This window comes from Saccharomyces eubayanus, chromosome VII (genome assembly GCF_001298625.1).
Source record: "Saccharomyces eubayanus strain FM1318 chromosome VII, whole genome shotgun sequence".
Lineage (NCBI taxonomy): Eukaryota > Fungi > Ascomycota > Saccharomycetes > Saccharomycetales > Saccharomycetaceae > Saccharomyces > Saccharomyces eubayanus.
In genome coordinates this window covers 158,100-182,226 of record NC_030982.1, presented here as the reverse complement: position 1 = coordinate 182,226, position 24,127 = coordinate 158,100, and the positions used below count along the sequence as shown (strand labels likewise).

Here is a 24,127-nt window from a genome sequence, read left to right as displayed (position 1 = left end):
ATAGTCTATTTTTTAACGACCTTATATCCTTCACTGCGTTATATTTAGGCCCCAATAAGCAATTGACCAATCGTGAGACGATTCGTGTACTATAAAGAAAAAAGCAGCAACTGTAAAAACAGTAACCAACATATACTAGTACAGCATGGGTATTCCAAAATTTTTCAGGTACATCTCAGAAAGATGGCCCATGATTCTACAACTTATTGAAGGGACTCAGATTCCCGAGTTTGATAACCTATATCTGGATATGAATTCGATTTTACATAACTGTACACATGGTAACGACGATGACGTGACGAAGCGATTAACTGAAGAAGAGGTTTTTGCAAAGATCTGCACGTATATTGATCATCTTTTTCAAACTATCAAGCCCAAGCAAATTTTTTACATGGCTATCGATGGTGTGGCCCCCCGTGCGAAGATGAATCAACAGAGAGCTCGTAGATTTAGAACTGCCATGGACGCCGAAAAAGCTATGAAAAAAGCTATTGAAAATGGTGACGAAATTCCTAAAGGTGAGCCGTTCGACTCAAACTGTATTACTCCAGGTACTGAATTTATGGCTAAACTGACAAAAAATTTACAGTATTTCATTCATGACAAAATTTCTAACGATTCAAAGTGGAGAGAAGTGCAAATCATATTTTCTGGCCATGAAGTTCCAGGTGAAGGTGAGCACAAAATTATGAATTTCATAAGGCATTTAAAATCCCAGAAGGATTTCAACCAAAATACGAGACACTGTATTTATGGTCTGGATGCGGATTTGATTATGCTTGGTTTATCTACTCACGGGCCTCATTTTGCTCTATTAAGAGAAGAAGTCACGTTTGGCAGAAGGAATGGCGAAAAAAAATCTCTAGAACATCAAAATTTCTTTCTTTTGCACCTTTCTTTATTAAGAGAATATATGGAGTTAGAGTTCAAAGAAATTGCTGATGAAATGCGATTTGAGTATGATTTTGAACGTATCTTGGATGATTTTATTCTTGTTATGTTCGTTATTGGTAATGATTTTTTGCCCAATTTGCCAGATTTACACCTAAATAAAGGTGCCTTCCCTGTTTTGTTACAGACTTTCAAAGAAGCTCTCTTACATACCGATGGCTATATTAATGAACACGGAAAAATAAATTTGAGAAGACTAGGAGTCTGGTTGGACTACTTGTCTCAATTCGAGTTGCTGAATTTCGAAAAGGATGATATAGATGTTGAGTGGTTCAACAAACAACTAGAAAACATTTCTTTAGAAGGTGAAAGGAAAAGACAAAGGGTTGGTAAGAAATTATTGATCAAGCAACAAAAGAAACTAGTCGGGAAGGTAAAACCTTGGTTGATGGAGCAGCTACAGGAAAAATTATCGCCTGATCTACCTGATGAAAAAATCCCGACCTTAGAGTTGCCCAAGGATTTGAATGTTAAAGATCATTTGGAATTTTTAAAAGAGTTTGCCTTTGACTTGGGTCTTTTTATAACGCATTCCAAATCCAAGGACACTTACTCCTTAAAAATGGATCTTGATTCAATTAGTCCTGATGAAACTGAAGAAGAATTTCAAGATCGTGTCAATTCCATTAGAAAAACGATGAAGAAGTATCAAAATGCTATCTTTGTGGAAGATGAAAAAGAACTGGATTCAGAAAAAACCATTTACAATGATAGATTTGAAAAATGGAAACATGAATATTATCATGACAAATTAAAATTCACCTCGAACGAGGAAGAGGAAGTGACAGATTTAGCTAAGGACTATGTTGAAGGTTTACAATGGGTCCTATATTATTACTATAGAGGCTGTCCATCTTGGTCATGGTATTATCCACACCACTACTCACCAAGAATTTCAGATTTAGTTAAAGGTCTGGACCAAGACATTGAATTTGATTTAAGTAAGCCTTTTACTCCATTCCAGCAGTTGATGGCCGTCCTACCAGAAAGATCTAAAAATTTGATACCTCCAGCCTTTAGACCATTAATGTATGACGAACAATCACCAATTCACGATTTTTATCCAGCGGAAGTTCAACTGGATAAGAATGGCAAAACAGCCGATTGGGAAGCCGTTGTTTTGATATCGTTTGTTGACGAAGAAAGATTGATTGAGGCCATGCAACAATATCTGTCTAAGTTGTCGCCTGAAGAAAAAATCAGGAACCAATTTGGTAAAGACTTGATATAMTCGTTCAATCCTCAGGTTGATAGCATTTATAAGAGTCCATTGGGTGGTATTTTCTCTGATATAGAACACAACCATTGTGTAGAGAAAGAGTACATCGCCATTCCACTGGACAGTTCCGAGATTCGTTACGGTTTGTTACCTGACGCCAAACTTGGTTCTGAAATGCTTGCCGGTTTTCCAACGTTGCTCTCTTTACCATTTGCTAATGCATTGGAGTACAATGAAACAATGGTTTTTCAACAACCTTCCAGACAACAGTCAATGGTTTTAAAAATAACAGACATATACCAAACAAACAACGTTACTTTGGAAGACTTCTCGAAGAGGCATTTAAACAAAATAGTCTACACAAGATGGCCATATTTGAGGGAATCCAAACTAGTCTCTTTAACAGATGGTCAAACTATCTACGAGTACCAAGAAAACAATGATAAGAAAAAATTCAGGTTTGTGTCGAGACCTGCTGACAACCAAGACAAAAAATTATTCAATAGTTTGAAAAATTCAATGCTAAGGAATTACGCAAAACAGAAGGCTGTCAAACTTGACCATGTGAAAGCCATTGCTACTGTCTGCCCTGTAACAGGTTTGGCGAGAGATCCTGAAGGTGGGTACGTCAAAACTTTTAGTTGCACTCCAGATCACTATCCATTGCAATTAGTCGTAGAATCCATCGCTAACGAAGACGAAAGATATAAAGAAAGAGGACCTATTCCTATTGAGGAGGAATTTCCATTGAATTCGAAAGTTATTTTCTTGGGGGATTACGCCTATGGTGGCGAAACTACTATTGATGGCTACAGTAGTGATCGTAGATTGAAGATTACTGTAGAAAAAAAATTTTTGGACAGTGAACCCACAATTGGTAAAGAAAGATTGCAAATTGATCACCATGCAGTTCAGTATTACCCATCCTATATTGTTTCTAAGAATATGCACCTACATCCTTTGTTTTTATCTAAGATTACTTCCAAGTTTATGATTACTGACGCTACTGGTAAGCACATTAATGTCGGTATCCCGGTTAAGTTTGAAGCTAGACACCAAAAGGTTTTAGGTTATGCAAGAAGAAACCCAAGAGGTTGGGAGTACTCAAACTTAACCATAAACGTACTGAAAGAGTATAGACAAACTTTCCCTGAATTTTTCTTCAGATTGTCTAAGGTAGGCAATGATATTCCAGTTTTGGATGATCTTTTCCCCAATACCTCCACCAAGGAAGCCATGAATTTATTGGATGGTGTCAAGCAATGGTTGAAGTACGTTTCGTCCAAGTTCATTGCCGTTTCTTTGGAGTCTGACTCCTTAACAAAAACTTCTATTGCCGCTGTGGAAGATCACATTATGAAGTATGCTGCTAACATCGAGGGACATGAAAGAAAACARTTAGCAAAGGTTCCTCGTGAAGCAGTATTGAATCCAAGATCATCATTTGCACTATTACGTAGTCAAAAGTTCGACTTGGGCGATCGTGTTGTTTACATTCAAGACTCCGGTAAGGTTCCGATTTTCTCAAAAGGTACTGTTGTTGGTTATACCACTCTAAGTTCATCGTTGTCCATCCAGGTTTTATTTGATCATGAAATTGTGGCCGGTAATAACTTTGGTGGAAGATTGAACACAAATAGAGGGTTAGGTCTTGATGCTTCTTTCCTATTAAATATTACTAACAGGCAATTTATTTATCATTCTAAGGCTTCCAAGAAGGCTTTGGAGAAGAAAAAACAACCAAACAATAGAAACAATGCCGCCAAAACTGCTCGCAAGCCTCCACAAAAGCAACAGTCTGAAGAAAAGTTGAGAAAAGAGAGAGCGCACGATTTGTTAAATTACATCAAGAAGGATACTAACGAAAAGCATACTGAAGATGAAAAAGATAAGAAATATCCATCTCAAAAAAATTCAAAGCCTGCGAAAAAAACTTTGTTGAAAAGGCCAACTCAGCAAAACACCGACAACAAGAAACAAGTCGGTGTGAATGTAGCCAGCTCTGAGAACCCATCACTCAATGGCCCAACTACTGCCGGTTCTATTTTTAATGCCGTAGCAAATCAATATTCTGATGGCATGGGCAATAATTCAAATATTCCTGTTCCAACTCATCCACTTCCGGTAGCTAATGATGCTGGGGATGTTGGTTTGCCCTACAACATTCCACCGGGTTTTGTTGCCCACCCCAGTGGCCCTCATCCGCTACCTCTTCACCAAATGCCTTATCCTAATATTAATGGCATTCCTATTCCACCACCACATGGATTCGGCCAACCAATTCCTTTTCCACACCCACACGCGATGGTAAATAACCCAGATCAAGGAGGCATTGCTGTCAATGAGAAGGAAAGCCAAGACCTGAAAAAATTCATCAACGGTAAACAGAACAGTAATAGTTCAAGTGTGAGAGAAGAGACTACGAGTAGCAGGAAAATTGAATCTACTTCTAACATGGGCACCACCGACTCTCAATTTTCAAAGTCAGGAGATGATGCTGTTAAACGTGACATCAAGAATGTGCCTTCAAAGAAGGACGAATCAAACTAAAAGCTAAATTTTGTAGCTAAATCCCTCTAGTGGATATGGAATTTATTTAATGGTAAATGTTTGTAATTTGTAAAATTCTGAAAGAATAAGCGTTCTATCCCATAGTTGACCTTGAATAAAATAAGGCTTGTGCAAAAATAGTTTATTGAATTATATTTATACAATGTTCACCCTTGGAGGGTAAAAGCATACAATCGTTTCAATAATCTTCTTGTAATGTATAGCTTTGTATTTTCTTCTCATTAGTCTCGTTCTGCTTGGCAAACCATTTCTCTTCGAATCCATTTGATCTGTGAACACCGTCCCACCTTGCACCAGGAGCGATACCGAATCTATTTTCAGGTGCTACTTTTTCATAGAGCTTGCGGCCCAATATTGACATTTTTATACTTGTCTTATCATCATGCGTAAATCTCATTGCAGGATCTTCTATCGCTAATTCTGAGACAATTCGGTTTGTTTTCTTCTCGTGTTTTTCTACTTTGGTTCCAAGTTTTTGCACATCCCCCATATTTAGTTCTTTCAGGTATTGCTCCCTTTCTGCATCTTCATCATCCTTAGTCTTAGGTCGGCTAGCCGAAAAATCGCCCGGTTTGACGTTATCTTCTATCTTGTGGCCTTGAGCGTCTCTGTGTACAGTTATTCTGGTTTGGGGCCTCTTGGCTACCATATCCAGCGATTTCTGAGCACTGATTTCTCCCTCGTCACATTTGTCATGCCCACCATATACCGAACTTGCGGAAGGATGTGATATAGGGCAAGAAAGTTCGTTTGTCTCCAGATTCTTCCATACATTCCTGTTATTCTGTTTACCGGGCTTATTGATTAGAGTGGCTTCTGATTTCAGCTGTACTTGTTGTAATGTGCCCAGCCGTTCATTTACTATCAATGAAGGTGGGTTATAGTTAACATTTGATTTTGTTTCTTTCTTCTTCTTCTTTGTCTTGTTCTTGGGTCTAGAGGGCCCATAAGCTTCTGATAAATATTCATGCAAAGCCATGAGGTGTGTGCTCTGTTATTCTTCTGATATTTTGCTTTTATTCTGCCCTTACTGGCAACGTTTCGTAAGTCTACTGAGATGCTTTTTGTCTTATAAGCCATTTTTTAAGCGCGTTATAATGAAAAAGCTTCAATAGCCTTTGTTTACATTTTGAAAATTGATAAAATTTACAGATATAAAGGCTTTATTATGCTTTGAGTGATCTACCGGTCTATTTGTGAAATGATAACTAGTAAAGAGGAACCTAGCCTAAAATCGAGTTTGACTATTCTTAAAAGGCTCAATCTCAATGAACTACTAAATGTGCAACATGACGTAACTGTTTTGATAGCTAGCCGTGTGATTACTTTGCAAAATGAAAACAAACGTATTCTCGAAGTGTCTGACCGCAAGCCAATTGCGACTTTGGCACATCAAAAACATGTTTCTTCGCAGTCTTCTCAGTCATCAGTGGAGGCAGTTGAGCAAGATTCCGAAGATTTTATACTTACTCAATTTGACGAGGAAGTAAAGAAAAATTTGACGGATGGAAAATTACATCACCAAAGTGAACATGAACCAGACTCCCAATTATCAGTGGTCACTATATCGCCTAATAAGCATAAGCGGAAGATTTCAGAGTTCAGTTCACCCTTAAATGGCTCCCAAAAGTTAGGCGATTTAGAGGATTGCTCTGATACCGTAATCCACGAAACAGACAATGATAAAGAGAACAAGATAAGAAAACTACTGGAAATAAAGCTAGAAAAACCTGAACCGTCACTGCCATATTTATTCAAACAGGAGAATGAAGGCTTTCTAGTTGATTTCAACACGAACCCTGTGACAAAGCGAGCTTGGATTCTCGAAGACTTCAGGCCAAATGAAGATATAGCTCCCCTCAAGAGAGGAAGAAGGAAATTAGAGCGGTTTTATGCCCAAGTGGGTAAGCCTGCGGATTCTAAGTTCAAACCGCTATCGGTAGTGATGGAATCACAGAATTCAGATTACGAACTCTCCTTTGATAATCTCAGAAATAGATCAAAATCTCCTCCAGGTTTTGGCAGATTGGACTTCCCCTCCACACAGGAAGGTAACGAGGACAAGAAGAAGTCGCAAGAAATCATTAGAGATAAGACTAAACATAGATTTTTGATGGCAACTAATGATAAAATCCCACCATATGAGAGAGAATATGTATTTAAAAAAGAAGAACTAAATCGGTTTGTCGACGACGGATGTGTCTTCTGGAGTGACAAACTACTGCAAATATATGCCAGAGTCTAACTTGGATTCTCCAAAAACTCTCCTTTCATATCACGAATCCATTATTCAGCTTGAAAATGTTTCTTTGCTAAAACCGTTCGAAAAGGAAAAATTATTTTTCCCCTTTTGTTGTATAGGACAAAAATGAAAATAAAAGGCGATGAGATGAGCAAGAATGAAGAACGGTGAGAGAACAAAAAGAAGAGATACGTGCTAAACAGCTAAAGTAGCAAATTAACCGAATGGCACCCAACCTTCCGGGATTTTATTACGACGAAGAACGCCGGCGTTATTTTCGTATATCTGACAATAGAACCGTTAGTATTGCAGGGTCAGCAAGTCAGTATAGTAAAGAGAGTATAAAGCGACAAAGTGTTCAGGCAGGATATGATAAGCAGTATTTAGTGATAAAAAACAAGCGTCGTCAGACATTGGAAAACTACAGGGCCAGCCTTCTCAATCCTTTAGAAAGGGCGTTCCGATCTTCATCGTATAAAAAGCACAACGATGGACTGAAACTGCAGGATGCATTCGCATCTTGGAGTAAAGATAGTGTTCAATCGCACCGTCCTGTTTCTGCTGAGTTGCTTAATTTTCCAAACAGAATGCTGATAGGAGCATTGGCAAATCATATCCTGTTGATTACGAAAGAAGGATACTTTCAAGATAAAATAGCATTTTCTACCACCAGGGGCTACGTTGCAGGGTTTTCATCTTTGAACGACTATTCCCAGGAAAGGTTTTTTGTTACATTTTCTATGATTGAATTCAATCCTGAATTAAAATATAAAAGTGAATTAACTGATGTGTTCAAAACACTAAAACTAGAGCGAATAGATACCACAAAGGAAGGGTTGAGCCGCTATCTTTATCACAATATCAATAGCAGGTCTAACGTGCATACTTTTGTGATATTTATACAAGGAGTTCTTTCACCGCAAGTGTTTAAAGTTCGTCAAGTCAAACTCAAAGAAAATGATCGGGTACATGATTCTCTTGTCGTGGGAGATACCTTGGTTATTAGCGTAAACGACAGTTTGCATTTCTATAATCTGGTTCCAGAGGTTCTTCCCAAGCCATTTATCTTTTTCCCTGTCCAGGGATCAGGCAAGTCCAAAAATAGAAGCGACATCACTTCTTTATCGTTCTGTCTCCAGGAAGTTGCTTCAACATCGCGTTCAAAAAAACCAAAGTCCGGTGCATTGTATATGGGGTTTAGAAGTGGTAATGCTGCGGTAACAGTAGTAAAAGATATTGAATATACGGCTATGTTACAAAGTTTCAAAGTAAATGCAAAAGAGGCAAAAAGAAAAAGCCTATTCATTGACACTGCGTTAAAATCAGTTGTTTCCATAAGGTCTTTGAATAAAAAGGGCTTGATCATTATATCTGGTATGGCTGACAAAGAGAATGCGCAAAGATTGGTCATTGTTGATACCTTTTTAGAAGACACCCTAACGAAAAAGTCAGTTGTATCTTTCAGAACCAAATTTTTAAACGTGACTAAGGACACAGAATTATTCAAGGTATCCGGTGACGGACATTATTTTATTTATGGTTCCACAAGTGCTAGGGACGGAAAGGGTGATTTTGAAGTTTTTTGTACTACCTTATCTGGGAATCTCAATTACGAAAGATTAGCGAATGGTAATATCACCATGTACCCAATAAGAGAGATGAGAGACTACTGCAGGTCAGAAGGCTCTGAGTTCAAATTTATCCATCTACATTCGGCTTTTATAGCGCCAAGAGCTGTAAAAATGAGCAAAGCAACAGGAACAGCTATTAAACCAGCTACCGTTCTGTCACATTACATATCTGAAGATGTTTTTTCCGAGGAAATATCTTTCTTAATCAGAAGAGAGGATAGTCCATACAATGGTGAAAATATTCTTATCACATCTACTCTAGCTTAGGCTATTTAATCATGATTCTTGTTCAGTATATACTTGTATAATGTATATAGACATATAAGATTTTGTAAAAGTACTAATAGCTTTTTTTTAGGCCTCTTAGAGTTATATCCGGTTTGTGTAATCGTCGACGCATTCTCCGTTGAAAAATGATGAATTCGGATTACTATTTCCCCATTTCACTATCCCCCCACTTTTGAGAATAGCTCAGCAGTTTAAAATATAGATAGATATGAAATTAAAATAAAATATACAAATATGTATCATTGTAAGTACAGGGTGAACCTATGTATAATAAAGCCAACAAAACAGGAACCAGTAAAAAAATTATACAAATGACAAAGAAAAACAAATGGTATTTTCCTATTTGATAAAGATGCTTGAGCGAATGGATATTTTAACACATTGTTGCCTGAAAAGACAACTGGAATGTAAAAAAAGATGACAGTAATAGATGACTTGGCAAAAAGAAAATTGAATGAATGAATGAATTGTTTAATGAATGAATGAATGAATGACATAACAGTTGGGCGTAAGTTTAAAATGATGAAGTCAAAACAAAAAACCATCTTTGGTAAAAAATGATCCAATAAATAAAATCACTTGAATCATTTTAGTTCGGAGCAATGCTTAGTCCGCATGGGGGGAAAGGGATTTTAAGATACGTTTTCGGGATTAGAATACAAATCGTAAATGGGGCAATAGATTGCTCGACCTTTCTGGCTCATTTTTTTTTAGACTTAAATTCGACATCATTGCTGTGTCGAATTTGACCTTTTTATTATTATTATTAATTTTTTTGAAATCATATTTTCTGCGTAAAAAATATTTGTACAGTGGGGGAAGAAAAAAAGGTATCATGGTAAAGTGAATTGAAGTTCGTCTGGTCTTCTACTGGTATTCATAGTTGGCATATTGGAAACACTAGCATTGCGACTCAAACTATTTTCATTATATGGCCCTTGGCCAATGTGCTGGGGCTTTATCGATAAATTTGAATCCCAGTTTGCTGTTTCAGATTGGTATGGCATTCTTGGCACAAATGTTTCGTTAAATTTTTGATTATTGACATTAGAATACTGCAAGAATTGATTAGCATTGTTTTTGTCTGTCTCAGTAGGTTTTGAAACATCATTCATCGTAAATCCGGATGGTTCAAACCCTTGAACAGAAGCATTGGAGTTAGCAATGTTGGATGATGAGAATGAATGCATTGGGACAGTCGGATTTGGTTGTGCCATCAAATTTGCAAATTGGCGATTGTCAAAATTTTGTAATGAATTATGACTAACTAGTGGCGGGTTAGATTGAGGGTTGAAAGATGATGCTCCCATAGGGGGGTATGCGTTTTGGTTGAAGTTCATAACTTGTTGTGACGGATGAATTTTTTGATCTGATGTATATTGATTTGAAAAATTGTTTGTTACAGAGCTGTTACTCCTTCTATGAAAAGAATTAGCTGGTAAAGAGAAATGGCGGGTATGACTCTTTTGATTATTAGTATTATGATTATTGTGATGATTATTTTTGCTATTGGGGTTCTTGTTTTCGTTGTTTATGGTTTGGAAATTGTTGTGATTTATTGTGCTGGCTTGGGGAGATATATCAGTGAACGGTATGCCTGTAGTTTCTGCATAAGCTTTCACTTTCAACTTTATTTTCTTCGCATAAGATGTAGTTTTGATACTTGGAAGTAATTCCTTGGTGAGAACAATTAGGTTGCCAATTTTCAATGAAAAATCAGTACAAAAATTACCATAATTTAATGTACTAGACATATTTGGTCCATTTGAGTTACCACTCTTGTTGTAAAAAAGCAATGGCGAATAGTTCTTAACGTCCAAAAGTGTTTGTAGTGCATAGTTACCGAAATTGTCTCTTATCAAAACGTTTAAATTGACGGTGAAGATATCAATAGTGGTCAAAAGTATATTCATGGAAGCATTGATGACGTCATCAGAAGCTCCTGGTGCCTTTTGTGAGCTTCCCCGATTGCTATTAACAATTGAGCCAGTAATGATCCTGAATAGTTTCTTGATAAATTTTTCTACAACATTCGAAGAGAATTTTAAACATGATAATTGACACAGTTCGTTGGATAAACGGTTGAACAATTCAGCCAATAAATAAAAATCTAATTCTTTGATATCTAATAAGAATTGAATGATGTAGTTGCCAAATTGATCATTGATTAATCCCGGTAAGAATTGCACGATTTTCACGGAAATCTTGAAAATTTGTTGCAAAGTGCAAACACTTAGCAATTTTTGTAGTACGCAACAACCATGTTTATGAGTCGAAATGGTGATAATGTTATTTTGTTCCACAATGGCGTCAATAATAAAACCGAATTTTGATGGTGAAAATTTAAAAATACATTTTTGAATCACATGGTTACCATTCAAATCGTTTATTAAAGTGACCACTTGTTCAATAGAAGTGAATTCTTGAGAAAATCCTTTGATAATAAGATCGATTTGAACTTCATTATCGACAGTGTCTATAATTTTCTGTAATGAACGAGTTCCGTACTGGTTAATAGAGATTTGGAAAACGTTCGGATAAATGGTCTGTATTAAAAGTGTCTTTTGTTCAGAAGTTAAATAATCACATAGTTTTTGAACTAGGTAATTGCCGAATGGGTCTAGGATAAGATCCAAGAAAAAAGGTTTGATTTGTTCGTACATTAAATCTCTCACCATGTTAGATTCACTGGGGGTTTCCAGTTTTTTTTGTAAGAAGCGACAACCAAATTGATCGGTGGCAAGTTTGATATAATCCAGATCTCTGAGGGGCAGTCCACTAATTTCGACCATTGACGAGGACGTAGAACTGCTCAAACCAAACGATGAATTATCCCCTCCAGATTTAGAAGCAGTGTTATTGTTGCTATAATTTCTTAGAGATGCTGCAGGAGTTACTGAAGAGGATGGTGTTTCCATAGTTAGGTTTGAAGTGTTGGTAGCGGCTGTTCCAGCGAAATCATTGCTCAACTTTCTTTTGGATCCATCCATATCCAGATCAAATTCGTTAATCAATGGWAGGATTGCAGGCGGATTTGGCATGGCAGATGAGAGACCAGCGGCATTACTAGCGGTATTAGGGTTTGGAGAGAATGCGTTGGTAGAATTTGACGTTGAAGRGTTATTATTCATCAAGCCCAAGGGAGATTGGGTAGATGATATAAACTGATTGAAACCGGAGAGATCAAGCGAATGAGCTTTCTGATGATTTCTTTTGTTATTCATCTGGCCCAAGGGTGGAGGGGTAACAGGCTCCAAGAGTGATTGAACCGAGTTAATAGACAGCTGGGGCTGGTGATTGTAAGACATCAAGGAGTTATTTGATGTAGACGTAGTTAAAATCGAAGCAGAGTCGGCGGCTGGGAAAGGTTCGTTATTGATCTGGTTAAATGAAAGAATGGTATGTTAGTACAACAGATTCACTAAAAAAAGAAAAAAGGTATATGTAGAAACGATTTTGGAGTAATAAGCCTAGGATCAAGTTTAATAACTGAAAATGAGACAATCACAACCATGTACAGTGGCCAGGTTGCTTGAGATGATATGAAAATCAAGAATAAACGTATTTAAAACTTGCGAATCAATGGCTACAGGGAACAAAAGAAGACAGGAGAAGAGAAAAGACAGAGCACAAAATTTATGCTTGATATCCAGATGAAAGTTATAACCATAAAGAGTAATCCTTATAACTCTCAACGAATCTGCATAAATTTTTCATAGATCTTCGAATCTTTTCTTTTTTTTTGCTCACTTTTGCCTGGGGCGCCTCTTTCCCGAAGCCCTTGTTTCAAGAAAATCCTTGTAGGCTTATTCGAGAAATAAGGTAGGGCCCGGTCTGCGGAATTCCACGCCATACAAAAGAAGATCAGTCGATTTCTGGAATGTTTGGAACGAATGAGTCTGAGCCCGTTGAAATTTGATCCCGGCTGCTGTCTCATTTTCTGTTAGAAGGTCTTAAAGATTATTTATTCTTGAAGCTTATACTCCATCGGCGAAAGAAGATACTGGGAAAAGAACGAGAGTAGAGAGGATATACATACCATAAGGGCAACTTGAAAAATCGTAATTGATTTGTTAGTTTACGTTAGTTTTTGTTTTGTTGTATTTTTTGGGGGGCGTGGAGCACGTTTTTTTTTTGGTCTTTTTAGTTTTTATTTCTAGAAATAGTAGTAGTCGTGGTAGCAGTAATACTAGTAGGCTTTCCTTGATCTTTTGTATAAATGTGGTCGTTTGAAAGTTTGTGGCTTCTAAACTTATTTTCTTTTGCTTTACTGCTGAGGCTGTCAATCAATGGCTATCAATGATCTGTTGGACGGTGGCAGTTCTGATATTTTACCCGTTCGTTTCAGTGTTTGAGAGATAAAGTAAATGACTTGGAAGAGTGCTGATCTCCGTATAGATTCGATAGTACCTAAGCTTCTAGAGTGCGAATTGTTCTCAGTATATTCAACGTTTTGATATATAATGAAAGGAAACCACCTAGTATGCTGTCTTGGCCTGTGCGTAACAAGAAATATATGTGTAACACACGTTTGTACGAGGGAAGGAGAAGAAGAAGAAGAAGAAGAAGTTGTTGCAGGCCACCTTTAAGAATGGCAAGAGGGAAAAAAAGAATGATCACAAGAAAACTGATTTCAGAATTGTAATAGTGGACGGCAATAGTAAAGTAATCTGAACCACAAGGTTAGTCTTAGCTAGGCAAAAGGCCCAACACCTAGCAAAAGAAGGAAAAAAATAGAAATCTGGATCAATATAAAGTTTTTTAATTACCCTTCCTTTATACATGAAGGAGCATACTATACATACATACACGGCAAGCAAGAGAGGCGACCGCCAGTACTAATTGGCCGAGCTACTTCCGGGAAAATAACCGCACACAGGCGCAGCCTGTACTCCGGGGAGCATTGGGGTGCTTCGAGCCAGTGGGCCTACCATCAACCTTATTACGCCCATCTTATCACTACATTTTTATTGTATTGTGCCTTTTCTTTTCCTCTTGCTTTTCCACATTATCACCTGAAATATATCCCGCTTCGGAATTACTGCAAAATTTTAGGGGTTGGCTAGATGCTGAAATCTCGCTTTCCAGTCTTTTGCTTTAGGAAAAAAGAGGCCGGTGATTGTTGTCATTTTTGTATTTTTTTTGCGCGGTACAGCACTTTCACTGCGGCGTTTCGCGTTTCTACCGGCGTTTCGCGTTGCGGCCACAAAGCGGCGTTTATTTTTAGCATGCTTCCTCATCGTTCGATGCCATAAGCCGAGGCTGTCAAAAACGCTTCGGAGGGCCAGGCAGAGAGCCTTTAGGCCGGCGCCCGATTGGCAGGAAGTAGCTGGTGGCCGGAAAGGAAGGGGTGCGTGTGCGGGCCACTTAACGAGAGCAAAAGAAAGCACAGCGTATAGGGGACATCCCGTCCCCCTTCACTTCACTACTGCTAAACAAGAAACCGCTGAGGGTGGTGGTGACGATGATGCTTGTGGGCGCGCTTTAGGTAGAGGGAAAAAAACTGCGTACCGAAACAAAGTTGGACCACAAAAAGAACAGGAGCCCTTTTTGATAAACAAAAGTTTTACATATTGATAAATACGCTTGATGAATTCAGGTTGTTCAGGTCAGAATACGGTTACCTGGCTGAATTGAACCAATGTATTAAAAAAATGGATGTTCTGGTATTTAGATATAATGAAAACATCTACATACGAGATGATGATGATGGAGTCTGTGAATATGTAGATGCAAGTGATGAAAATCAAACTAAACAATACTTGATTAAGGAAGATCTGGCAAATTTTGTAGACTCTTATATAGTTACCAGTAGACACAGTGAATATTTAATAAGAACTATATTTAATAATTCCAATTACCACTATCCATTTGGTAAGGAAGGCATCTATTTTCTTTTACCAAGTTTGAACCAAGATGATCTTAGTAACAAAAGTCAATATGAATACCATATGAATGTTGACCAAAATCACGTGTTATGTGAATGATTCATAATAAATACAAAGGAAGACTTTGGTATTTTGTTTAAGAATGAAAATTTACGTAGATTTATCAAAACATGCAACGCTGGTTTTTGTTAGAAACGAGGAAGAAAGCCAAAGACTGTTGTACGGAGATTGTCATGAGGGCATGATTTATTTTATAATAAGAGATAAAAAAGTATTCTTGAAACATCCCAAGAAAATATATACCTTCAATGAAATAATAAACATGATACACGAAATGAACCATATAATAGATGAATTAAACGATGGTGAAAGTTTCGTCTCAGTTGGCAAGTCTGTTGATGTACCCTCTTAAATTTATCTTAAGGTAAAGAGAGAAAAAAACATACACGGTACGGCATCCCTAACATTCTTTTGCGCTGCGCCCACCGAAATGCGGGTAGGGTGGTGATCAAGAACGCGAAAGAAAATATATCGAAGAATCAGGAGCTTTTGTGAGTTTATGCTCAAGCTTTATCTAGGTACTCCGTGGGTGTGCACAGCCGCTCGTTTATTGTTGTGTATTTTGTGTAAATATCATCAGAGCGCAATTGAGCGTGCAACGAGAATTATTACGGTCCGTGTTGTGTGTTTTTTGTGGCTCGGCGTGACTTCCTCGTTTACCGTGTGTTACAGCCATGCGGAATTCCTCTAAAAGGTCCGTCGGGACGCCTTTAGGTTTTTGCACCTCGGATAAATTGCATTTTGTTGATACCCTCCATCAGTACACCCCTTCCAGTGGAACCTTTTTTAAGATCTTCTTGTATAAAAGGCTCAACGGGTTTCTTCTGCGCAATACACTTGATCCCAGAGTGCCGGCCCTTTCGTATTGGTCTTTCAAGGTCTAATGTTGTTTTCTTTTGAACATTCTACCCCAAGAAGGGCTCCTCAGCAATGTTGACCACGTATCCTCTTGGCTGTTTTTTTCGTTGAGCGTGCCCAGTCCCTGAATTTTTTTTTGTGCGGGCATTGTACGACAGTGGGCGTACCTTATTTATCCGCGCGTTATATAACGTCATGTACATTGGGACAGGTGTCGGCAAAGAAGGGCATTCTTGAAACATACTATATATTGCTTGGGCTGCGAGTGATCCGTGCTTCACGCCTCGAGATATGGCCCATACACATACACTTACACACACTCCCGATTTCAGAAAGGAAACTTGAAGACTATGGTACAACTTAAAGAACCGGTTCAGCTGCCGCCTCGAACATCTCTATTATATAATAATGCGAATAATAGTAGTAGTCGTATAAAAGAGACAAACAAAGTCAAACTATCTTATAATCCCTTATCAAAGAGGCAGGTCCTAAACACTTACGATATTTTAGGGACTCTGGGTAATGGGCAATATGGTAAAGTGAAATTGGCAAGGGATCTTACCACGGGTGAATTGGTCGCAATTAAAATTCTCAACAGGTTCGAAAGGAAAAGCGGCTATTCTTTGCAAGGGACAGTAGAAAATCCAAGAATTGAGCAAGAAATTGAGATAATGAAAAGATGCCACCACGAAAACATTGTGAAACTATACGAGATTTTGAATGATCCCGAAAGCACAAAAGTTTACCTGGTACTGGAATACTGCTCAAGGGGCCCCGTTAAGTGGTGTCCAGAGAACCAACTAGAAATAAAAGCAGTGGGGCCGTCAATACTCACTTTTGGACAAGCAAGGAAAATACTATCGGATGTAGTATCGGGTCTAGAGTATCTACATTCCCAAGGCATTACACATAGAGACATCAAGCCATCGAACTTGTTAATCTCATCAAATGGCACAGTGAAAATATCCGATTTTGGCGTTTCCATATTGACAGCAGCTGAAAATACTAATATTCAATCATCGCATGAACAAATTTCAAAATCCAAAACACTTGGCACCCCAGCATTTTTTGCACCTGAACTTTGTACCACTGAAGGAGACTATCGTTGCTCATCCGCCATTGACATATGGTCGTTGGGAGTAACTCTTTATTGCATGTTGTTCGGAAAATTACCTTTCAACGCTAATTCTGGCTTGGAACTATTTGATAATATTATTAGCAAACCTTTATCCTTCCCTTCTTACGAGCAGGTGTCTAAGCGTGGCCATCCAAACTTAACAAGAGAAGAGTATAACGATGCCAAGGACATATTAAACAGGCTATTGAAGAAAAATCCTAGTGAGCGGATAACTTTGGCAGAAATAAAGACACACTCATTCATGTGTCGTTACGGTAATAGTGCTGTTGTTGCCAAATCTATATCAACTGATTCGGAAACATTTAGTGAGTTAAAGGTTCCACAGCACCCGCCGCCTTCATCCAAAAAGGCAGAATTGCTCAATCTGCCAATAAATTCATCTTTTTCTTCCTTAGATAGTGTCTATATGGAAAATTTTGACCGCGATAACCTCAGATCTGACGCTGAAAGAAACCCAAGATACTCACCTTCACCAGCCGGTGCAGGTACATTATCTCCCCCAGTATATCACAACATTAATTCTAGAGAGTCATCTTTTTCTTCCTTTTCCTCTTTCACTTCATCTACCGCCTTCACATCTCAAATCAGCATTCAAGATGCCCCGCCCATCAGTAACCAATACTGCTCTGTAGACGAAGATGAAGGTGTGTCAAGGATTAATTCCTGTGCGCCCGTCCAATATAGAATTGTACCTCCTTTTGGAGAACATTCTTTCGAGAACACACAAACGGATCTAAGTCCTGCACTCACACCTGTTGGTGATTTTCATCAGCAAATGCATACTTGCCTGCAACTAGACAGTCAAGTAGTAAAAGAAAATCCTGGAAGTAAGCGAGAATTTAAGACGGAGACAGATGGGTCAATCGTGTTAAATGCGGGTGATGCGCAACATACGAGAAGGCAAATGTCGATATATAAGCTTTAGTGTTCTATATTATTTATAGATGTGATATACGACCATAAAGACTGGTAAAAGTGTGCGTTACGAGTTATCGTTTTTTTATATCATGATTGATCTCAAAATTAGCCGCCCCGCGTAAGAACTAAACGTAAATCAACAAAATGTAAAATAAAATCATCACAATGGTTGACCATGCGAAATAGTAGTTTAGGTACCTTTTATAAGCCAAAAATTCTTAAATCAAAATTTCTCGAATATATTATAATATATATATAGTTGAAGACTTTAAAGAACGAAATCTGAAAGAATAAAAAATCAAAAAAACGGAATAACTGGATACGTATAGTCGAAGAAAGACACAATCCAACAAAAAAAACCAAAAAAAAATTAACACATCAAAAACAAAGGAATTTGCTGATTTCCATCATTAACATTCAAACATCAAAATAAAACCCATCCAAAATAAAAAAACACCGGATTCTGAAAAAAAAACAACACTTAAAACAAAAACAAGAACAAAAACAAGAACAAAAACAATTTTTTTTTACTGCAACGGCAAATTTGTAAAATATTTAAGCATAGCTGACCAGAACCATGGAATATCCTCGAATAGGATGGAATATTCACAATCATAAGGAAACCGTGCTACGCAAACATCATGAATCAATTTTGATGATTCATCTTTTGCCTCAATATTTTCAATCTATTAGCAATGCTATCGATATACTTTCTTATGATCAATCTGTCATTTTCATCCAATACATTGTGATAATTCTCTTTATCCTCACCGTCATTACTTTTTGAGCGGATGTTGGTTTTGAAAGGATTATCACTATACGTATTGGTAAAATCGTCGTCATCCAAGGAGGTCTCTAGCATCCAAAGTGAAGTAGCATATGCTAATTCACAGTTATACAAGTTCTCCCCCTTTAGTTCCATATGAGCGGCCATCTTAGAAATTTCTAAAGCACGATCGTATAGTAACTTCTCCAAATATACCGGCTCTTCTACAGTGCCCTTTTCTTCAACAGCCTGGCTTTCATCTACCTCAACGGCATCCTTGAATCTTAAATCGTTAATTTTTAACCTTAAAAAATCGGCCTTTTCCAAACATTCATTGAATTTTTCCCTTAGCCATTGAACCAATACATTGACTCTCAAAGAGCACGCTTTTTCTTGAGACTCGTACCACCAGTTCGAAGTTACTTGCATAGACTTTGACAGAATTGATAACGCCTTCATATATAATACGATGGCTTCGCTACATAACAAAATCATTTCTGAAAGTGGTAGTTTATTGAAAGTAACGCTTAATTGTGATGTGGCAGAAAAAGTTCTACCCTTTCCAAAAGTTTTTGTGGACAAACAGTCTTCTCTGTATTTCTTTAGTGTTTCATCCTCTTCTTCTGCATCATCTGAATCTTGTTCTTCTGCAATAGCATTACTATCCATACTACGCCTATTTTCAAAATTAACCATGCCTTTTAATGTTGTTGACAATGGAATAATTTGCGAAAATTTCACTTCTGCGTAGGAGTAAACAACAAACGCTTTTGCAGCCAGGGATTCCAAAACGCTTACAATATTACTGTTATCCAACTTCTGCATGTCTGGATGTTGGAGGTGATCTATTCTTAATATTATATTTTCAGTAAGATCATGGAAAAGTTGCGGGTTTAGCAAAGTTTGATTGTATGGTGGTGAAGATGCAACTTGCTGTTGTTGCTGCTGTTGGCTAGTACCACCAAACAGCCTCGTCGAGGCAATACCAAGTGCTCTTGACAATGCATTAGATGGATTCAGCGAAGAAATAGATAAACGTCTGTCTACCAAAGATGGTCGCCTAGACCCATCGCTTCCACCACTAGAAGAAGATGCGGCTCTCAATACTCTCTGATTCTCCCCTTGATTTTGAAAAGGCGGTTGATTATTCTGAGAGAATTGTTGGTTCAGTAAGATATGTTGAGTTGGGGTAGGATGCTTTATAGAAGTTGGGTTATACCCTGCTTGAGCGACTTCATCAGCAAGTGAATTTACTTCAACTGATTTCTTCTCTACTACCACATAATCTCTCTCAAAAGTTCTATCCGAAATCAAGTTATTGTGGTATCTATTATTTGTGTCGTTTCTTTCTATGTTCTGAGTACGGTTTGTTTTAACCGCTGAAGTGGATAGTATATCACTATTCTTTAGGTCTTCATTAAGTTCATCGGCATCATTTGATGTTGATTGTTGATTTTCAAAATGACTGTTAGGCCTTCTTGATTGTTTGGACAAATACTCAGAAACAAACATGTTGCTTTCAGCGATACCTTTGGACTTGGATTCCAGTTCAGGTAAATCGTCCTCCAATTCATAAGGAGACAAATCTTCATTAACTACCCTATTGGCAAAGAACTCTTCGAAGCCTATTCTTTTTGCAGGATCAAATGTGAGTAAACTACATATCAACTCTTTTAACTCAGGCTCAATATTACAGTAGGAAGGAAACGTTATAACGTCGTCTGCTCTTTTGATTTTCTTGAACAATTCTAAATGATTAGAAGCTCTAAATGGTGGAGTGCCGCAACACATTTCAAATACCACAGTTCCGACAGACCATAGGTCCGCTTTAGCGTTGTATTTTTGATAGTTCAAGATTTCGGGTGCCATGTATAACGGTGAACCACAAAGAGTTTCTGCCAGTGAAGTGTTGGGTAGAAATCTTGCAAACCCAAAATCCGCAATCTTTAAAATAGGTAAGTTATAAATTCCAACAAAGCCTAGCTCATGAAACGTTTTGGAGTCGTGGTATCCAATCAAAGGGGTAGACAATAATAGGTTTTGAGGTTTGATATCCCTGTGAACCAAATTTTTGGATCTTAAAAATTTTAAAGCAGACGCTAGCTGTTGTAAATAACTCAAGACGAATGCTCTATGCAGGCCATTATGGTTCTCATTTGGTGGAGGATATTTTTCGAATACCGTCTTTAGTAAGGGATGGTTTTCCATGAGTTCTTTGCGTCTTTTCAGTAAAAATGTTAAGTCACCAAGAGCACAGTATTCCATAATCAAATAGAAATCCGTAGATGTTCGTTCACAATCAATCAGTCCGACGATGTGAGGGTGTTTGATTTTTTTCAAGATAGCAATCTCTATCTCCAAGTTCTCTAGTAGTTTCTTGTTCTTCAATTTCGCTCTCGATACTTCTTTAATGGCTATATGTTGAGACTTATCAGATGTCAGATGCCCTCTATACACAGTGGCGAATGAACCCTTTCCGATTTCTTTCTCGGCAGTATAGTTGCCTGCACTTGTCATCAGATTGTGGTTCACCGAGGTTGTTTGATCTCTGTTTCTGATATCTGTCATTGTTTCCTTGGTTGGCATTGGTGAGTAAACTTAAAATATGGGTCTAGCTTCAAACTCGTTTTGTGGAAAGAGTTCTCACGTTCCTCTCTTTTTTTTTTTTTTAAGTTATATTATTTGTTATTATTATTGGTAGTACTACTACGATTATATTATTTCTTTTTTATCTTTTATATTACCAATCTTTGCCCTCTTTGCTTGTCAAACAAGGGTAAAAGAAAGCTTTAGTGCTTAAATTAAAGGTAATGAAATGTGGCGTTTTAAAATTAACTTCGGCCCAAAAAACAAAAACAAAAACAAAAACAAAATAATGTGATCGGGCAGGTATTAATAGTGTATCGTGCTCTTTGTATATTTGCCATCCAAGTGACCTTCAGAATTCCATCGATTCCACGATCGATAAACTATGAATCACGAACTAAGGTAGATGGTAATAGGGAAAAGAGTAAGAAACTAAAGCTGAACAGGTAAAAAGAAAAAAAGGTGCTTGAATATGACTGATATGCTCCCCGGTATAGCTTTCCAGTAATAGTTACTCCGATAAGATGCACTACAAAAAAATGAAACAAACAAACAATCAGAAGATGAGTAACGAGAAAAACAGGGCTCCTTATCTCATTGAATCTAACAAGTGGGTTTCCTTACATTACCGCCCACAATCCCTTTTTTTTCTCGCTCTCAGCGGTCGAAACGGACCGAGCAGAAAACGCCACCCAGGTAATTTTTACTCAAAGTGTGGATCAAGAACGGTGGTATTAGTCATTGAGGTGAAGAGCAAGCGCATGGAACAGGAGGCGTACAGTGGGGCTGTGTGGGGCGTGGCAACGGAAAGGGTGACGGATTGTTATGTATTCGTTATTTGTAGATATCTTAATTACTAGAGTGTTGTTCTATATAAAGTATTGACGTATGCAATGCGGTGAAGTTTCCGATAACTCTTCATTTTTTATTGCATGTAGAAGTAGCCTTGTGGCTGCTGGCCCTGTTGTTGCATCTGTTGAATCTGCTGATACGTTAGCTGTGGTTGCTGCTGCTGCTGCATCTGGATTTGCTGCATCTGGATCTGCTGTGCTTGTGCTTGTGCTTGTGCTTGTGCTTGTGCTTGTGCTTGTGCTTGTGCCTGTGCTTGTGCTTGTGCTTGTGCTTGTGCTTGTGCTTGTGCTTGTGCCTGTGCTTGTGCTTGTGCCTGTGCTTGTGCCTGTGCCTGTGCTTGGGCCTGTGCGAGTGCTAGCTGCTGCTGCTGCTGCTGCTGTTGCTGCATAGCCATGGCATATTGCTGCTGATCTACGTATATCATGCCTGTAGCAGGGTCGAAGTATTGTTGGAGAGTGCCATCAAAAACGGCTGGCTTCGTTTGTGCAAATGACGCAGAGCTTGAAGTGAAGTCTGGCGTGATTGCGTTCGTGCCATCGAAAATAGCTGGCTGTGGGCCACTGGTTGTTGCGCGTCTTCTGGGTAGGGGTGGGGTTGATACTGGTGCTGAAGCGGGTGTGCTGCTTCTCGAAATCGAACCTCTTCCCAAATAGTCAATGGCTCTATTGATATTGCCGTGGGCAGACGATAAAGCCTCTAGGTTTTTATTTTTGTCGCTGAACCCCATATCTCTGAGTTCCGCCAGTTGTCTGGAATATCTGCTTCCGCCGCTTTGAAAAGAGTCTCTTGAACCGCCATTATCAGACCCATTGTAGCCTCCCTTGTAGAACGAATGAGATCTGCTCCTGCTCCTGCTCCTACTTCTTTCATCGAACCTATCCGATTCCCTACTATAATCATCCATTTTCGAACCAAAGTCCTCGGGTTTGATCTCATCATACCTGAACTTACCCAAAATATACTTGTCTCTAATATAATGCTCCACGACAGATTTGTCATCATCACCGTCAAAGGGGAAGGGAACGTTTTTAGGGTTCCAAAATCGCGTATTACCCTTGTTACCTCCAAGGCTCACCAACTCATCGACGTCTTCCCTCGTCCATTTGTCCATGGATAACGATTTGACGTTGGAAAAGGCGTCGTCGTCCCTGCCACCCAACACCTTTCTGTGAACGGAGGCACATCTACCACAAAGGAAAACCCCCAAATTGATTGAACACCACGTTGGGTAGAAGTTACCGCACTCACCGCATTTGTTAGCATTGTCAGATGAATTAACCAAGTCCTTTAATTCTCTATCAACATGCTTTGAAGCATGAGAAGAGCTTCTGAACCTCATTCTGGCTTATCGCAAAGAAAACTAAAATATCTCTGCCTTAAATCCCCCAAAAGCAACCTTGTCTTGTGCTAGGTGATCCAATATGATCCTGTAGTCACCGAGCTCTTACTACCATCTTTTGTGAAGCATTCTGAGATAAACAGTAATAATTTCTTTAGCGAAACGTTTTCCGGGTGCCCCTATCATCGGATGACCCGGAAAAGCCACGTCATCTTATTTCACCATCGAAACGAAAGAGTTGCAGGTTTTAGTCAAAAAACAATCGCAACGTACAAGGAGTTTGAATTCAACCTTCGCCTACTTTCCTATTTGCTATCAGGAGCTGAACGTCGCTTTTGCTCTTATCAAGTATAATAAACATGCGTAAAACAAAGACTTGAAAAAGACTAAACCTCCCATATATACCGCATTCACCAATGCATCTACAAGCTTGCAGCGCATATATATAGCGTAAACACATTGCTTCTCTTCTTGAGCCCCTGGGTAGTTGTTTCTGTCTTTCTTGAAGTTTCTATGCGTAAAAAAAAGGGAAAAAAAATAACCGCCCAGATTAGAGAACGCATATAAATATCGAAACCTCCACACCAATGTTCTTCGCCGTAACATAGCTCGCACGGCCAACAACCTAGCTTGCAACAGTATACACACACAACTATGGTATGTCCTGACTTTTGTCTTCTACGTGTATGCAACAAACAATTACTAACTTGTAAATCGGGTGGACAACATTCCTCTTATACTTTCTAGGGGCCAAAGAGACAAACGGTATCGCTTCAAGAAAAGAAAAACCGGATACTCTCGTTTTTCCAGGAATCATACA

General features: G+C 38.4%; 8 protein-coding genes across 8 annotated transcripts; 4 read left to right on the top strand and 4 right to left on the bottom strand.

The window, feature by feature from the left end:
* Window positions 1–145: 145 nt before the first annotated feature.
* XRN1 (chromatin-binding exonuclease XRN1) lies at window positions 146–4,720 on the top strand (the record flags this gene model as incomplete). Its single annotated transcript, XM_018364971.1, has 1 exon — window positions 146–4,720. The coding sequence occupies one exon, from the start codon at window positions 146–148 to the stop codon at window positions 4,718–4,720; it is 4,575 nt and encodes a 1,524-aa protein (XP_018222071.1).
* Window positions 4,721–4,919: 199 nt separating this feature from the next.
* BUD13 (Bud13p) lies at window positions 4,920–5,720 on the bottom strand (the record flags this gene model as incomplete). The annotated part of the gene is made up of 1 exon (XM_018364970.1): window positions 4,920–5,720. One exon carries the CDS (start codon window positions 5,718–5,720, stop codon window positions 4,920–4,922), a length of 801 nt encoding a protein of 266 aa, XP_018222070.1.
* Window positions 5,721–5,942: 222 nt separating this feature from the next.
* On the top strand, window positions 5,943–6,986 carry SAE2 (ssDNA endodeoxyribonuclease SAE2; the record flags this gene model as incomplete). The annotated part of the gene is made up of 1 exon (XM_018364969.1): window positions 5,943–6,986. One exon carries the CDS (start codon window positions 5,943–5,945, stop codon window positions 6,984–6,986), a length of 1,044 nt encoding a protein of 347 aa, XP_018222069.1.
* A 221-nt stretch (window positions 6,987–7,207) lies between these two features.
* Window positions 7,208–8,881, top strand: DI49_1800 (uncharacterized protein; the record flags this gene model as incomplete). The annotated part of the gene is made up of 1 exon (XM_018364968.1): window positions 7,208–8,881. One exon carries the CDS (start codon window positions 7,208–7,210, stop codon window positions 8,879–8,881), a length of 1,674 nt encoding a protein of 557 aa, XP_018222068.1.
* An 854-nt stretch (window positions 8,882–9,735) lies between these two features.
* MPT5 (Mpt5p) lies at window positions 9,736–12,210 on the bottom strand (the record flags this gene model as incomplete). The annotated part of the gene is made up of 1 exon (XM_018364967.1): window positions 9,736–12,210. The coding sequence occupies one exon, from the start codon at window positions 12,208–12,210 to the stop codon at window positions 9,736–9,738; it is 2,475 nt and encodes an 824-aa protein (XP_018222067.1).
* Window positions 12,211–16,058: 3,848 nt separating this feature from the next.
* TOS3 (serine/threonine protein kinase TOS3) lies at window positions 16,059–17,771 on the top strand (the record flags this gene model as incomplete). The annotated part of the gene is made up of 1 exon (XM_018364966.1): window positions 16,059–17,771. The coding sequence occupies one exon, from the start codon at window positions 16,059–16,061 to the stop codon at window positions 17,769–17,771; it is 1,713 nt and encodes a 570-aa protein (XP_018222066.1).
* A 639-nt stretch (window positions 17,772–18,410) lies between these two features.
* Window positions 18,411–21,116, bottom strand: ATG1 (serine/threonine protein kinase ATG1; the record flags this gene model as incomplete). Its single annotated transcript, XM_018364965.1, has 1 exon — window positions 18,411–21,116. One exon carries the CDS (start codon window positions 21,114–21,116, stop codon window positions 18,411–18,413), a length of 2,706 nt encoding a protein of 901 aa, XP_018222065.1.
* A 925-nt stretch (window positions 21,117–22,041) lies between these two features.
* GTS1 (Gts1p) lies at window positions 22,042–23,307 on the bottom strand (the record flags this gene model as incomplete). Its single annotated transcript, XM_018364964.1, has 1 exon — window positions 22,042–23,307. One exon carries the CDS (start codon window positions 23,305–23,307, stop codon window positions 22,042–22,044), a length of 1,266 nt encoding a protein of 421 aa, XP_018222064.1.
* Between the last annotated feature and the right edge of the window lie 820 nt (window positions 23,308–24,127).